The sequence below is a fragment of the Euprymna scolopes genome, chromosome 6 (assembly GCF_053919585.1).
Source record: "Euprymna scolopes isolate OS-2025 chromosome 6, ASM5391958v1, whole genome shotgun sequence".
Lineage (NCBI taxonomy): Eukaryota > Metazoa > Mollusca > Cephalopoda > Sepiida > Sepiolidae > Euprymna > Euprymna scolopes.
The window spans coordinates 28,982,983-28,999,866 of NC_136487.1; the positions used below are offsets into that span (position 1 = coordinate 28,982,983).

Genomic DNA, 16,884 nt, shown 5'->3' on the forward strand with positions numbered 1-16,884 from the left:
ATATCTCCCTGCTGATGCAATTCTCTACATGTATAAGAGCCAAGTGTATTCAAAAAGTTAGTGCTGTTGTCACATCTGGGCAGGAGCTGCTAGAAGCAGCTTATCTTGCCTTGACAGTTCAAAATAGACTAGTGGGGGATGCCCTTTTCTCTTCCCTGGAACCTCTTCCCACGAATGTAGTGAGCCTGTCTCCGTTCTTTTTTTTCGTAAATGCTCGTCTGAGCTCCAATCTATGGTTCCCTCTGGCCTTTCACAAAACTCTAGTCGAAGTCACTAGCAATAATTCCCCTCACTCTTATCTGTGCCTAAACTTAAATATAAATTCCATGAACAAAGCTTCTCTCTTAGAATTGCACGCCTGTGGAACTGTTCTATTTTCCTGCTTTCCAACTGACTACAATATTTAAGTCCAATGTGAACAAATTGAGTCCTCCCCTTAAGTAATCAAATTTTCACTATGATTGACATGTTCCCCTTGACCATTGTACACTCATTAACCGTTATCCTATCCTCGAGTGGCCTCTAGGCCTTGATAAGTAGTGACTCCTTTGTGTAAAAAAAACAAAACCTTTGACCTGAATCCTGTAGATGATTAAGAAATATTAATTTTCATTAGTTTAAAGGGTAATGATATTATGGTCTCCAAACTAGAAAAATAGTTAATCTACCACTGATTTTTTTTTTTTTTTTTTTTTAATTTTTTTTTCTTTTTTATTTCATAAGCTTGAAAAAAGTTTGACAAACAATCCTCCACTTTGAGACAAATGGTGGTGCAATCTGGAGATGTCTGGCATCTACTCAGATACTGAACTAATATGTACAAGGCATGTTTAAATCCATTCCCATTTTATTTGACACCTTCATTTACTTATGACTGAACGAATTTTATCATGAAGGGATAAAACAAATTCATGAAACTGCAAAAATTTAAAGTTTAACTGTAATTTTATGGTATGTCCTGTTAATGCAACCCTGCAATGAATCTAGTTCACAATGAGCTTTTGCAAGAGTTTACCATACAAAATCTAGTGTTGCACGATAGTCTGCACTTGACAAGTAACAACCTGTCATGATAGCATAGATGAAGTGTTGACTTAACTACTCCATGAAGGTAGTGAAATAATTTTAAGTGCTTTGTGGAGGGGGATGGTATGGATCCAGCTTCACAAAAGGAGGGCACTAGAGGAGATCAAAATTGTTCCAGTTAAAGATTTCTAGTAATTGAGGACAGAATGAGTACTGCACCTTTTGGATTCTTATTAATAGCAGGCCACCTGGTGTTGTCCGGTTATAAAATATGCTTAAATATTTTAATTTATGCAGATTTCATATAGTGAAGTCTTAATTATATTGTACAAAATGATTTTTAAATTTAGATTTGATTGCTGTCATCTAGGATCAAATCTCGGGCCTTTAGTGTTCCAGCTTTACCATTTGCGCTAACAAATGTATAAGAAAAATTGGCTTCAAATGTATTTGCACATGCATAGAAGTAATACGTTAAGTCCACTTATACATGCCAAGTTTCAGTTTTGACCCTCTTAGCTATTTTGACTAAAAACAAAATCAAATTTGTTCCACGGATCCAAATCTATATCAAGCTTAAAGTTTATAGACCACAATATTAGTTTGGTAGACTTGTTCCAGACAGTTACCTTAAAAAAAAAAAAAAAAAAAAATCCCTTTACAAATTAACTAGAGCCATCAAAATTGTGGGAGGTCATTCTATTAACTACTTGTAAATTGTTGACTGTGCTTCTGGAAAAATATTGAAATCTAAAATTTTAATCCAACTAAAATAACTAGTTAAAATTTAATTAAAAAAAAAAATCACTTAATTTGTGTCCATCGGTTGAGTGTATCTGGCTTTTGTTATTGCATTAAAATAATTAATGGTAATTTTTAATTCAAACTAGATGAATCGAGATTTACTGAGAAATAAATTTCTTGGTCATTTCAATAATGGCTGTACATGCATTAGATAACTAAAATATTTTCATAGCCCCCCCCCCCCTATTTAAAACTAGCAGGACCAGTGTTGTGGTGTTGCCAGTGAAAGTACCACACAGCCAGAACATTTTTGGTAAAAGATTACCCCCACTCCCTGAAAATAAATTAAACTCTAGTTAGTGGGAGCCACTGCCGACCCTGTAATATATTGGGCACTGGCAGCGGTGGCCCAAATGAAATAATTTGGCTTGCATTGTCTGGTAGTGGCAGATAGCAGAAGCCACTGGTTGTGATTGTTATCACTGGTTATTGGCGATTAATGCTGGCTTGGAAAATCACTTGCGAGCACTGGCTGCATTTGCAATTGGAACTTGCTGGCAACCATGATTATTGTCTGCCTCCATTTGAATGCTCCTAACTAAAATTGTCTTCAACTGGCAGGCACTGGCATCTACTAGATGCCTGGGACAAGGACTGATGGTCTGACAGTTAGTGCAGTATTTAGGCGTTTACGGAATGACCTTGGCTGCCTTTACAACTGTCATTGTGTGTTTGCAGTGTAGTCCTTTATTGGACTGGTATGAAATGAAATTGAGGCGCTTATTTCTATTTACTGGTTAGCACTGGCTTCCTCTGCAATTATTGATTATGACCAATGTCGGGGCCTCATTGGATTGCTCTGAAATGAAATTGTTTGTGATTACTGCCACTTAACAGGGGCGGGCATGGGCAGGCAAGTTGCTTGTCTTCAAATGTTGAGCACTGTCATCTAGTGGCAGGCACTATCATCCATGGTGATCATTATTCTAAGGTGGTTACTGTTACTTCATAGTACTGGCGGTCATTGGCAGGCACTGGTGTTAAGGCTGTTACTGCTTTATTTTTGTTTTACATGTTTCCATTCTATGTAATTTTATATAGAATATCTTAAATCTTTGGGTCAAAGTACTGAATAGTCGTAAATCGTTCTGTATTCCACATTAGCACATATAGAACAGTTTTCTTTTTCAATTTTTTTCTGCTCTTTTGTAATTTCTTTTTCTTTTAATAGAAGCATAGACGGCTCTAAATACAATTGTACAGGTGTCTGAAAACCATTGATATAAAAATGATCTGTTTACCAAACCAGACTGTGGTAGGTTAAAATTGGCATGAAAGAATGAAACAAAAGTAGTCATATTTTTCATGAATAATTTGAAATCTGGTTTTCTGTAAGTTAATGATAAATGTGAAGGGTTTTTATTTATTTTTTTTTTTGGGGGGGGGTAGTTGGAAAAATTTCAATATGATCTGTATAGGAAGTAACATTTAAGAATGGTTTTTGCTGTGTTCGAAAATAAGAACTTAATCTGAAGAACTGATTCTAACGTGTTTGTCCAACTGGTGATTCCCTGCTATTCTATTAAACTAAGAATTAAATGGGGCATTCTAGTTTTATGCCTACATAATTTATAAGGACCCCCCCTCCCCCAGTGTTTTCAGTTTTTGTGGTAGGATTAAATTTAAAGAAGGAAGATTTGTTAGTGATATGGGGATTACATAATTGAAAGTAAGGCAAAGACAAATGCTTTTTAAAATTGAAATGTGTAGTCTTGCTCACAAACACTATTAGCTTTGAGTGCTAAAGATTTGGTTTCTTAGTGTCGATTTTTTTTTTTTTTTTTTTTTTTTTTTTTTTTTTTTTTTTAGGGGTATTTTATGTGAAATAACTGCTTTCCTTTTTGCTGAAGTTATTACTTACAAAGACTTACAAAATTTTAACTCCAAATAGTCTATCTCTTGTGCTCCCTATTAAATATTCCCTCCAGCTAATTAAGAGCACTAACATAGTTTAAAATTTTTAAACTTTGATAAAATTAACAAATTGCTCCTGAATCTATGAAGACATGTGCTTGAATATATATGCATTCATCCAAACTCTATTGAAACTATTACGTTGTCTATGTAAATGAACAACTTTTATGAAAGTTTTAGCTAAGAAACTGGTTTTTCAAAATTTTAAAGATGTTGACAAAAAAAAAACACATTTCAAGTGGAATATTCCTTACTAAAAAAAATATCTACGAATGACTTTATTCATTTCTAACTAGAAATGAATAATTTATAAGAGGAATAAATGAAGACTTGGCTGAAAATTAGTCAGTTTCTAAATGCCGGAATGTAATAGATCTTTAACCAAATAAAATGTTCATAAACTTATTACCCTCCGTAAAATTTGCTTTCAATGAAACTTGGGTAATGACACGTAATTTCATGGAAAAATTTATTAGTTATTTGAAGAGGACAGATCTGAAAAACTTGTTAAAAGAAATTTAATTTGGGTTGCAATTATACTAAATCTCTGCTCATTGCAATTGTTGGCTAGGTTTTGAATTAGCAGAAAATAGCTCTTTAACAAATTCAGATTTTTAGTGGGTTGACTGTACTGTCCAAAACTAATTTGTGAGGATTAGCAATGCACTTAATATAAATGCGATTATGAATGGTACCTAGTCTATTCACATAAGTTCACTTAACATGCTTTTCCAGTTGGGTGAAGTGGAAGGATAAATGCAAAACGCTCCCATGCTAAGCTATAGTTAAAACTTGTGTTCATGAAATATTTTACATGTTTTATTTGGTAATTTCTAGAAAAAATCTGCTGCTTGGGGGAAACTGTTTTTGCTATTAAATGACTCTGTAGTTGGCATGTCATTAAGTTATCTTTTTGAGTAAAGTTTAATTAGAAAAAAAGTTTATTCGTTCATAAGTGAGCATTCACGGCAACCACAATCATTGTTCAAAGCACAAGGCAAATCCTTTCTCCTTTTTATCCAAATTAGATATTTTGAAAGAAATCAAAAATTAGTTTCCACGATTTTCTAAACCTCATTGGTATTTTTAACAAATGACGCTCTGTTGGTGTTAATAAATTCATATTTGATATGCAATCTTAGATCCTGATCAACTCTGGAGAGACCCATGTCTCTCTAGATAACAGATCTAGGCATAATTGTGTTCAACTCCCTATGAATGAAGTTATTCCAGGTAGTTGTATAAATGAAGTCTTATACCAATATAAACTTTGTAATTTATACAAAAGAATCGAGCACATCTGTCTCCAGTAATAGATTTAAAGAGATTGTTTCTATAATTGTGATCAGTTTGCAACTTTAATTTACAACAAATTTCTTGAAGTTTCTTAAAACCTGTCAAACTGTTTAACCTTCAAGATTAGACCATTCCTGTAATAACTTGGGCCCTGTTGATTGCTATGTAATGTTGGTTCTGTGCAGTTCTAGGTCTACCCTCCTAGGTTTTGTCTTCTGAGTTTCAGGCTAATCGCCTGAGGCACCCTTACTGGAAATGTTGACAGATGCCCATGCATTTTAGGTCAGTCCTTCCCCAAGGGGTACTAACTTCTCACGTCCACTTTCCGACCCTGGTGTCCCAGTTCTTGCGGTGGGAGAGAACTTCAAGTTAGGATCAAAATGTATCTTGTGTCGAATTCTTTACTTTAGCTGTACTTTCTCCACATAAAAAAACAAAACACAAAAACAACCTGTTGCTTTGTCCTTGTGAGGAGCTAAGTAAATAAGGACTTTATTTTCTTATGCCATCAAGTTGATCAAAGTGTAGCACGTAGCTAATCTTGCTTGGTGAAGGAGATTCTTCTAAACTAAGGCAATTTTAAATTGTCTCCTAATCTAGTATTTCTTAGGAACTGGATTTTTCTTGCATTAAAAGTCAACTTCATGTCCAATTCTGCCGTAAGTAAATGGGATTTTGTTTCAAAGAGAAACGAATTTGAAGTTTATCAATTCTCTTGTCTTTTAGGTAAAAGTATTCTTTCTATTGTTTCCTGTAGTTGCTACATGTTAAGCTTTACACTGTGTACAGTTTAGTTATGACTGCCCCTCCCTCAAATTTTTTTTTTTTTTTTTAATAAAAACTGGAACCTTGAACTTGAGCAGATGGGAGACCTTTGGAAGTGGAAGGGTATCATGGTATTTGCAATGTTTCTTTCATAGGAATTGTTCTTTGTAAGAAGGGGAGCAGCTTGCTTAAGTCTGTCTGCTTTTAGTCCTCCACCTCATCCCTGCTGATGAGTAATGTTTTTATTTTTTCCGGGCATTCCCTTTTGAATTAAACAAAGGGAAATGTTTAATGTTCATTTGATCCAGTTTTTCTTTGTTTTGCCAACAATTTTTCTCTATTTGAAAGCTTTAAACTGATTATGCAGTTAAGTCAAATACAAATGGTCAGTTTGTAAAGGCGATCTCAATTTGATCGCCTAACATTTAGAAACAATTTTCTTCCCAAATAAGTAATGAAATAAAAGTATAGTTTCAGAAAAATGCTCACAACCAAACTTATATTTAATAGTAATGTAGACACCATTTTTCATTTGATGTTTTCCTTTTCGGTTAAATTCAAATATTTAAAACTTTTTCTTACTGTAAAAACTACCAACATTCCCAAGACAAGGGATCTACACTTATGAATTGGCATCAGCAGATTATTAGAAGCTTTTAAGTGACTTGAATGAATTAAAGAAAATGAAAATATTCCAAACTAAGGAATATCAAATGTAACATTAAAAAAATTTAACATGTAGAAGTTAATACATGATCAATTATATCTGAAATTGTGTATTCTCTGCTTATCTTCGCTTTCACGATTTTGGCTTGTATTGCAAACAACCTTATTAGGTCCCTGTGTACTTAGCAATGCTTCAAGCAAACTACCATGCCTTTTTAATATTGTGTTCTGGTATGAAGCAGATTTGCAGATTTACTTAAGAAAATCCTGTTTTGGGATTTTGTACACTTTTTTTCTTTTTTTTTTTTTAATTATATCCTAGAAATTTTAATTTAATGACCATTTTATGACCTGAATTATGTAGATGATTAAAAAATTAATTTTGGATGGCGCATATTGGATGGCAATGGACAGTTGCAATCTGGAGGTATTTGGCGTCTACACAGGTACTGAACATGCAAGACGTTTGAATAAATTCCTACTTATGACTGAATTAGTTTAACCAGGACATAAAAGTTAAATAAAACTACTTTATGAATTTATTAGTAAATGTTTTATAAAATGTAAAACCAACTTAAGTTTAACTTTAGAATGAAACAAAAGGTCCTAAAATGTATTTGTAAAAAGCAAAGCATTTCAGTTCAGACTCACCCCTGTAAAGAAATACACCATAACAAAAGTTGCATAACTTTTATTTTAAAATATAAAACGGCGTCGTTTGTCTTGTTTCAAAGTATATTTGTGGGTTTCCCCCTTCTCGATATGTATTTTACTAGACACAAAACGGATGACCCCCCCTAGCATGTTCTTTAAAGACGAATAAAAAGCTGTTAGTCTCTAGACTTATCCTTTATAGCTGTACAACTTTTTCTGAACATTCCAAAAGGTTTCCACTCTAGCCATCAAACTACTTACAATTTCCAATTGTTCCACAAATTTATCATTTATAGCATTCTTCTCTCCATGGTTCTGTGAATTCAAAGTACTTTCTATCAACTTGCTCCCTGTTAAAAGCAATAATTCTAGTCCAGATACTAATATGATGCAGCTATTTTCTTAAATTGTAGAATTTCCTTAGGTACCTCTCTAACTTGTTAAAGGAGTTGTCTGTGTGCTATCTCTTTGCAGTTATCAGAATACTCTAGTCCATCAAAAGTGGATTTTAATATATTCTTTGACTTCTAAAAAGTTATAAAACCAACCTGGCAATCTGAATACCTTCATAACATTTAAGTTGACATAAATTCCTACAAAACCGCCTGAAACAATTCCTACCAATTTTCCTTGTTGGTTGTTTCAGCTAAATTCCTTTCCTTAAAGCATAAAACTACTGACCATGAGTTGTGGAATTTTTCTCGACTGTAAAAAAAAAAAAAAATCTGTTATACCCATTGTGCATAGTGTCCTTGGCCAATATTCAGTTCTAAAACTAACATTTCAATTGTGTATTCATTTTAAGTCTTTGAATTGGAAGGACAAAAGATAGAATTGAAAAGGCAACCAATATAGATTATATATTCGAGGCATTTTTCTTTAGAAAAATGGGAAGTGTTTTTGTCTCAGCAAAATGTTTTGTTCACTGAAGAGGGACTAATTTAAAACCTGCAATAGAACCAGATCATTACTGATTGAACTTAAATAATTACAAGATGAATGTTTTCAATATGCAGAGATTTAATGTTATCTGAAGACAATTTTAATCCACACTATTTACATTCAAATAGTCACCTTCAAAGTTGTGATGTACACATGCACACTGAGAAGGAAAAATTAAAGTTGCCGGATAAAGGTAGGTAACTCTCCAGTCAAATCATATTTGCTAACAAGTGACACTTCTGGTCAATGACTACAATGAAATTAATGCTGTTACAGCTCTATGCAGTTTGATATTTAATGAAATTGGTTTGTCATGTTGGAATCCAGTCGCAATGTGGATGTAGGACATCAGCAATTTTACTTGGTTATAAAACCACAGGAGGGGCAACTGCTGTGGGAGATAAGAACTCTGAACCTTTAACTTTTTCATTCAAGTTAAAAAGTTACTTGAAATTGAAGAATTCTAGATTTTTTTTCTTTTTTAAAAAAACAAAACCATTTTCATGTTTGGAATTGGAGTCGTAATGCAATGGACATAAATACTAAGCAATCACTAAATTTTACTGGAAGTTAAAGCAGGGCTCTACATTGTGAGTGAAACAGTTGCATTTGCAAGTGATTTTTCAAAGTTGCGACTAGAAATAATGTAACGCTTGTCTTTTGATTATTTCTTTCACTGACAATCTTTCAAAGCTCACTACTGAGTGAAAAATCTTTGTTTCTTTAAAAAAAAAAGAAGTTGAACAAAAGTTCAATAGAGTAATATACTTTTAGCAAAGACTTATTTTTTTCTAGAAAAAAGAACTAGAAATTAGAATGTTTATACCTTCAAGTATCAACATAAAATTTGTATATTTAGAATTACACTTGAAATCTTTATGCAACTAGACATTTGTTCATGGAGCCCTGTGAAGGTTCAATCTCCAATACAGGCAATACTGAGAATAGAATTATGAATTAATGGGCCATGACTAATGAAATGAGAAATCTATTCCTCCATGAATTAAAGTTTCATTGGAAATTCTGTACTGATTTCCATGTTTGTACCTTTTTAAAGTTTTTCTACATTGGCTGAAATGTGAGAATAACAGATGAGAATGGTAATAAGATTAATACAAATCTCATGTTTATTTTGACTTCAAAGACTTTTTTATAAATCCTACTTTAGCATTTGCCTTTTTATATTTCAGAATGTTAATATAATTAACTTTAGATTGCTTTTGAAATGTATGAAGCCGACATTTTATGTAGTTAAGATGAGATCAAAGAAATTTGAACATGCATTCTCACACCATATCAAACAGCAATCTTGTTTCGCTTTCCATAATTAGTATTCATATTTTTCATTAAGCATTTCTCTTCGGAAAAAATTTGTTTTTTGCTGTAACTGTCAAACTTGTTTATGTAATTTAATTATGTAACAAAAATACTTCAGATCTTTACAAGATCTGATACTGTAGCCATTTTTCACAATCTTTGGCTGGCTTCTAGTACTCCCTGTCCTCTTCTATTGTCAGTATTAGATTTTTTTAAGAAAATCTTTACTGTGGAAGGAAGCTAGAAAATAATTTGTTTCTAAAACTGAATCTTAATTTTGTAAGTTAAAAAAAAATTTTGTTCTGAGTTGAAACGTTTTCAACTTGGTAATTTTTAAAATTTTCAATATTGGAAAGTTTTAAATTCAGAAAACTGGATTTAGAACCAGTAATTCAACATGAAATACAAAAATCTTATACTCTTTTACTTGAGCTCCTTCCATTCTCTGAGATATTCCAAAATATTCCATATAGTATTCAAATTTAATAAATTTAAAAAAAGTATCAGTACATCATAGTTGTATGAATCTTGGTTCTTATCTGGTTGATTTTACAAATTTATGAGCGTCTTGTCCAAATACAAATTGCTGAAATATCAAAGAAACGAACCAAGCACTTCAAGAACTCTTCCATTCTCTCCAAACATTGTTTTTAAATTTAGTAAAGAGTTCTATAAGAATGCATAACTTCCCCCCCCCCCTTTCTTTTTATAAAAGGATTGATAGAATTCTAAACTTTAATTTTATTTATTGGTAAATCAAATATACAGCTTTCAAAAATAAGCAAAGTTAAATCTATTTAGCTTTTAGTGGAAGCAATATATTTTCAGTTTATTTTAAGAGTTAAACCTTGTATATTAATAACCATAAGCTTTAAATTAAAATCTTTTCAGTTACATTTTTAGCTAGTAAATTGCTCTAAAACAAATGGGCTAAACCGGTTGTAACTTTTCTACTTTTCAGTTTTGTAAACATGGCTGATACCAAGAAAGCTCTCCTTTCTGACATCCACAAGGCTGATATTAATTCTTTTCATCATGTGGACACAGAAGAAAAAGACAAACTCCCAACCGACAAAGGTAATGTCAATTTTTTTTTCATTTAAACTTCAGTTTTATTCCTGAAAAATACTTGGCTGTTTATAAAAACTTACAACACGACTGGGATAGAATCGCTGTTGACACGGTACTATACAATGTATCCATGGGATGCTATGAAGAAAGGTCATCAGGATCCACATCATTAAAACCATCAATAAGTTCATAGCCTTCCTTCGCCAGATTTTCCAAGTTCCATGTGTACATACAAATCCAACCTGCACTGGACAATACCTCAATTTCAACTTCACATCTATATAATGGGAAGAAAGTCTGTTCCTCACTACATAATGCCCGTGTTTAACATCTTGGTCTTCTGGCCAGGATCAAAGTGTAGTATTTGTTCAGATGCTACACTTCAATTTCTTTTTCAGTGAAGAAATCCTTCATAACAATTTTTATTTTCTCCATGTTAAAAAAAAAAAAAAAAAAAAAAAAATGATCATGGTGTTTAATTCTGTCTCATGGGGAGGCATTATTAATAGAACTCCAATATATTTGGATTTACAATCTAAAACCTTCTACTGAAACAGCTATCAATAGAGCATGACCTCAACTTTAAATCTAGATCAAACATCAAGGGATACTACTCAAAACTATTTCAATTGGATGGTATTGAAGAGTGACTGCTCTCCAAGAGCATTTTGGCTATGACTTGCCTTTTTTTTTTTTTTTTCTTTTTAGAAACTTAATCACACAGAACTGTTAGTGTGTGCGTATATGTATAAAGTGCCTCAAAGAATATCAGCTGTAATGTGAATAAATTGAGTGATACAACTAACCACACATGAAGTGGGAAACTTCATTGGATGAAGTAGACAGAATGATAATGTAAAACCTTTCCAAGTGCAGATGTTAGGTGACAATGGCTGAAGTAGATTAGTATAGAATTTACTACAGTATGGAAATCAAGATTGGACATATGGTGCAACGGATTAAGGTGTTGAGTAGTTTTAATTGTCTTGTCGATGTAAAGATTGAACTTTAGTGGTTAATACTAAAGAAAAATGTTTGGTTGTGGCTGACCAAATGAGAACAATCTACCCTTGAGGATTATTAGAACTGTTTGAAATTTCATGTAAATTCCAGAGTTTGGCAAGATGAATCTAAAAGTCTGAGGTTATATCGGACAAGATGTGTGACTAAAACGGTTTAGATTAGAATAGTGGTTCCAAGAAAGATTGCTCAGTCTCAAATTTGTAAACCTTAAGTCTACAACTTTTTCAGCAGAAAAGACTGCATTTGTTAAATATTCCATTATTGAAGAATGTAATGACTAAAATAGCCTTCAGCAAATTTTTGTACTGTTAAGTAAAAGCAAGAAGGCAATACGGACATAAGAATCTAGGTTAATTCCTATCATTACTGTCTAATAAGTACAGGAAAAAACTAGATCACATTACACTATTTTGTTTGAATAGTTTATCAGTTAAAATATTCTAAAATAATCTGTTCATTAGGTTTATTTGCAGTTTCTTTGGCTATATATTATGCAGTTTCTTTGGCTATATATTATGCAGTTTCTTTGGCTATATATTATGCAGTTTCTTTGGCTATATATTATGCAGTTTCTTTGGCTATATATTATGCAGTTTCTTTGGCTATATATTATGCAGTTTCTTTGGCTATATATTATGCAGTTTCTTTGGCTATATATTATGCAGTTTCTTTGGCTATATATTATGCAGTTTCTTTGGCTATATATTATGCAGTTTCTTTGGCTATATATTATGCAGTTTCTTTGGCTATATATTATGCAGTTTCTTTGGCTATATATTATGCAGTTTCTTTGGCTATATATTATGCAGTTTCTTTGGCTATATATTATATTATATTATATATATTATATTATATTATATATATTATATTATATATTATATTATATTATATTATATTATATTATATTATATTATATTATATTATATTATATATATTATATTATATTATATTATGCAGAGTTAATCACAAATTTTTGCTTGAGCATGCTTCAGAATACAAAACCCTATGTTCCGTTAGTCTTGACAATTTGTTTTCAACCAAACTCTCTGAAATCTTTGAGACCCATTGAACATTAAAATTTTAGGGAAGAAAGTTGGACATCAGGCGAGTCATTCAATATCCTTTCATCTCTAGATACACAGCCTCCTCCCTCCCATTCTATACTTGGATATATTTTCATTGTATCCAGCCTACTAATTTCTTGACATAATTTTGCCATGATCGGTTTAATATTAGTTTGTTACTCCCAGGTCCATACTAACCTGTCTGGTGTGAAATATCTATTTTGACTCCTTATACAAATAATGAAGTTTTGTCTGGAAAACTGCATGTGAGATATTTTTCTTTCAAGCCATTGTCATAAAACCGTTAGCAATAGACAGCTATTTAGCTAATTAGGATCTGAGGTTTCAGGTCTATAAAATGACAGGTCAATATGGCAGATTTCTGTATTCCTCTTTTTTTTTTTTTTTTTTTTTTTTACCGGACTATCCTCCTGAGTTTAGCCACATTTTGGCCTTCAGGTGATTAACTGCAACTGAATGGGAATGCTGAATCTTATAATTGTGTCCCTAGTAATTACTGCCTTCCATAGTTCTCATGTTTTGGCGTACTAATCCTTTGGGTAGGATTGAAACTGCTATCTGCAATGTTCACCTGGAACTGTAGACGCAATGGAACCTTGAAACAGTCCGCAAAGGATGAATGTGCCAATTATAAAGCCTTCTGAAGGATTCCCAAAATACAACTATATAGATTTCTATTTAAATGTTCAAAGCTGGTACATTTCTAATGCAAGTCTAAATTTTCAGACAAAAAATTCTAAAAAAAACTGGAGCAAAACTTATGGAGAATTAATGAGTCTCATTTACATACTCCTTAAATCATTTTCTCATGTCGTGAATGTTAACATGCGAGTTTAGTGATGGTAATAAAGGATAGAGAAACTAGATTAAAAAAAATTAAACCCAAAATCTTTCAAATGCCCTACATGTAATTAACTAGGACCTTTGGTATATATGTACAAATACTGTCTGCTTTATTCTTTGCATTTTTTTCAAGATTTTATAACCACTTGAAATGGAAGAATGTTTCGCTGAGACTCTAACATTAGAGAAATGTAAAATTCTGTTTGAATTCAACGCATTCATATCAGTTTAGTGTCTTGAAAGTTACAACCAGATTGCTGAGTTATCTGTTCATACTCCAATTTTTTTATGTATAGTTTAATTTTTATAATGGTGAGACTACTCTTATAGGTTTTCTATTAGTCTTAATCTAATTAAAGATCTTAACTTTAGTACAATTAAAGTATAATTTAAAAGATGTTTTATTGGACTTAAGTTTATTACTAACAGTAATAAACCAACTTCAGAAATGGTGTTTGCTTGTCATGTAATACATAAAACAAATCACTGTAGTTTGAAGCAGCAAAAAACTTGAGGCTAATGTACTCCCTATTGTAGTATTAAAAGGTTATTTTTATGAAAATTGGGTTGATTGAGACCAATTTAAAGAAAGGGAGATAATTGTTTTAAACTAATACAATTATTACAAAGTTCAGACCAAGACTTTAACCCAACTTCAAATTTACAATTTTGTCAACCTGAGCAAACTGCTTAACAAAACTGACTACTCCTAAAGTCAATACTGCATGACTAACTTAATTACATTTTCACCCCAAACAAGGCACATTATCAGGGGCAACAACTATTGGGGTACTATGTAGGGATTTGGGCAGCAAGATGTTGGTTCACATTGCATTTGAACTTCTGCATGTCAATACAGTTGGAAGCAGGGACCTGGAATGGAATTCCAAAGTCTAGCAGTTCTGGGGAAGAGTGGAAAGATCTTTTACATCTAAGGATCTCTGTGTGGGGGTGGGATTTAGCTGCCTATCGAGGATGTTTACGTCGTTGGGGCAGAAGTGCTTGCAGTTCGTCAGAGCATTCTCCATTAAAATACTTGTAGAACAGGCAGAGGGATGCAACATTTCGTCGATGGGACAGAGGCTGAAGTTTAGATGCCAGTTCAGGGCCTATCAGATTGGCGACTCTTTTGAACCTTGTCTAGGAGCGAGACTAGTAGCAGATGCACCAGCCCACATATGACAGCAATACTCCATACATGGGCGAATGGTGACCTTATAGAGGTACAGAATACTTTTGAGTGTTAATTTTCTAGCACGGTAGTTGGAAGTGATGTTTCCTGATATGAAACATGTGAGACTTGTCATTTTTTATTTCTCACCTTTTAACTAAATCTATTTTTGTAATAAAACTTCCCATTAACTACTTTGAAGAAGAATCAAGGTTGACTGCTTTCTGTGATTCAAGCTTTAAACTTTGGCAATACTTTTGTATTGCCTACACTTCCCCAATTTACATTTTTTTTCTCTCTACTTCAACTTAATGTCTTGATTACTTAACTGAATAAAAATTTGACATTGATGATTTTTTTTTTTTAAATTTTTTTTTTTTATCGAAGCTTGGTGTGCGGCACTTATACATTGTCCATTTCTATTTTGACAAGTATCCATTTAATCCTTATGCTCTTTATAGCCTAAAAGGTGTAGTTTGTATGTTTAGGAACTTAAATTTTCTAATATTTAATGGAGTAAATTTTTGAAATCTTATGAAAAACTAACAAATGAATGTAAGTTTACGAAATGAAAATTTGTTTTAATTCTAAAAATTAATTTTACTCGAGTCCTAAAATCTTTGTTTTAAGGAAACCATTAATTTTATACTTAAAATGTACTTCCAAATGAAGTCGTAGCAATAGTAACTACCAATGACCAATTGGGTCTTTTCATGCCCAATTTTCAATTCTATGTAGTTGATAACTGACACATGCAGAAAGATTGGAAGTCAAACTAAACAAAAGGGTCAATCAGGTTAATTTTTATAGGGATTAAAAAGTGAGGTTAATTTTATTTAATGTAGAGTTAGTGTAGAAGCATATCGCTTTCTGCAATATGGTCTAACTTTAAATCTTTAATTGGTAATAGGCTGCCTGGCATTGCCTAGTCATAAATTAAAAATATTTTAATTTATGCAGATTTTCTATTTATTATAGACCATTCTCTATTATATTGTACCCACTATGACTTTTAGACTTTGGTGTCATCAACTAGAATCAAAACCAAAATCTAGCTTTCCAGCCTTATGTATGCATACAAAAACTGCAAAAAATATTTAAGCTATAAATTTATATTTATGCGTCTGTAGAAAAGCACAATATAAAATCTTATTGTAATTATTTGTTTGTATATTTAAGTTACTCAGATTTCAACTTGCTCAAATGAAATGGACATCCTAAACATTCAGCCATGTAGTATTGGTTTAATCCTCTAATTAAATCTATGAAACCATAATTTTCTAACTTTTTATTTATTTTTTTTTTGTCTAATTTAATTAGATATAGCCTTAGTGTAAACCATTTCAAGAATAAACTTGTAGAATTTTACAGTAAATTTTTTTTTTTTTTTTCTTAAGGTATATCTGAATAGTTATAAGAATTTGTTCCATTATGTTTATGGAAGGTTACTTGAGAACTTATTTCTAGAACTCCGAATTAAAAAAAAAAAATAAAAAATAAAAAAAATAAAATAAAATAAAGCATTATTGAAACTGATTTATCAATCGTTTGCATTTTATGGTTCATTTTATGAACGTGTACAAAGTGTATAGAATGTCCAAAGGTGACCGATTAACTGTAAGTTGTCAGTTTCAAGATTTGGAATAATATGCCTACAAGCATGAACATCTTTTTCTCTTCAGTCTCTAAGGTATCTAATAATTCTGGCAGGTTACCTGTTAATTTTCAGTGTGCAAGGTTCAACACACTAATTTTATTTGATTATCTCTGGAAGTGACCCATCCGATAGAAAGTCTAAAAAGGTATTTAACAGGTGAGGCTCGACCAATTGAGTTTAGCCTTTTCTTCCTTCCATTTCCACTCTGGATTTGGGAGCACCTGATGTTCATCGTATCAAACTGCATTCACATGTATCAAGACTTCTCAAATGAATACATATTTTAACATTTATGGAGAGTAAAGTGGGCCTTGTGTCTTTCACCAATATTGTAACTCCAGCTTTCCTCTAGTCCTCACATTCCTTATTTTTGTGACAAGGGTGAAAGAATAATTTTCTATCCATATAATTAAGTTTTTGACCTTGAAATGGTATTTTTAAAATCTTACATAAAATGATTTTATACCTTCTATTTCCAAAGAAAAATATTAAAATTACTGGATTATAAAAATCTGAAGGTTAATGTCTTAAACTAAAATGAGAAGAGATGGCATTTTTAGTTTTTTTAAATATCTATAGGACTTGTATATATATATATATATATATATATATATATACAAGGAAAATTTAAAATTAAGGCCCTCCCTCTT

The 16,884-nt window shown here is 32.0% G+C and overlaps 1 protein-coding gene across 4 annotated transcripts in view; it reads left to right on the plus strand.

The window, feature by feature from the left end:
• The window catches only part of LOC145277591 (uncharacterized), a 351,477-nt gene that overhangs the window by 323,631 nt on the left and 10,962 nt on the right, over nt 1–16,884 (plus strand). For all 4 annotated transcript variants that reach the window (XM_080129107.1, XM_080129105.1, XM_080129106.1 and 1 more), the window contains exon 2: nt 10,346–10,461. In XM_080129107.1, coding sequence (XP_079985233.1) covers nt 10,356–10,461 — 106 coding nt within the window. In that variant the 5' untranslated portion in view covers nt 10,346–10,355. The remainder of the gene's footprint in view (nt 1–10,345; nt 10,462–16,884) is intronic.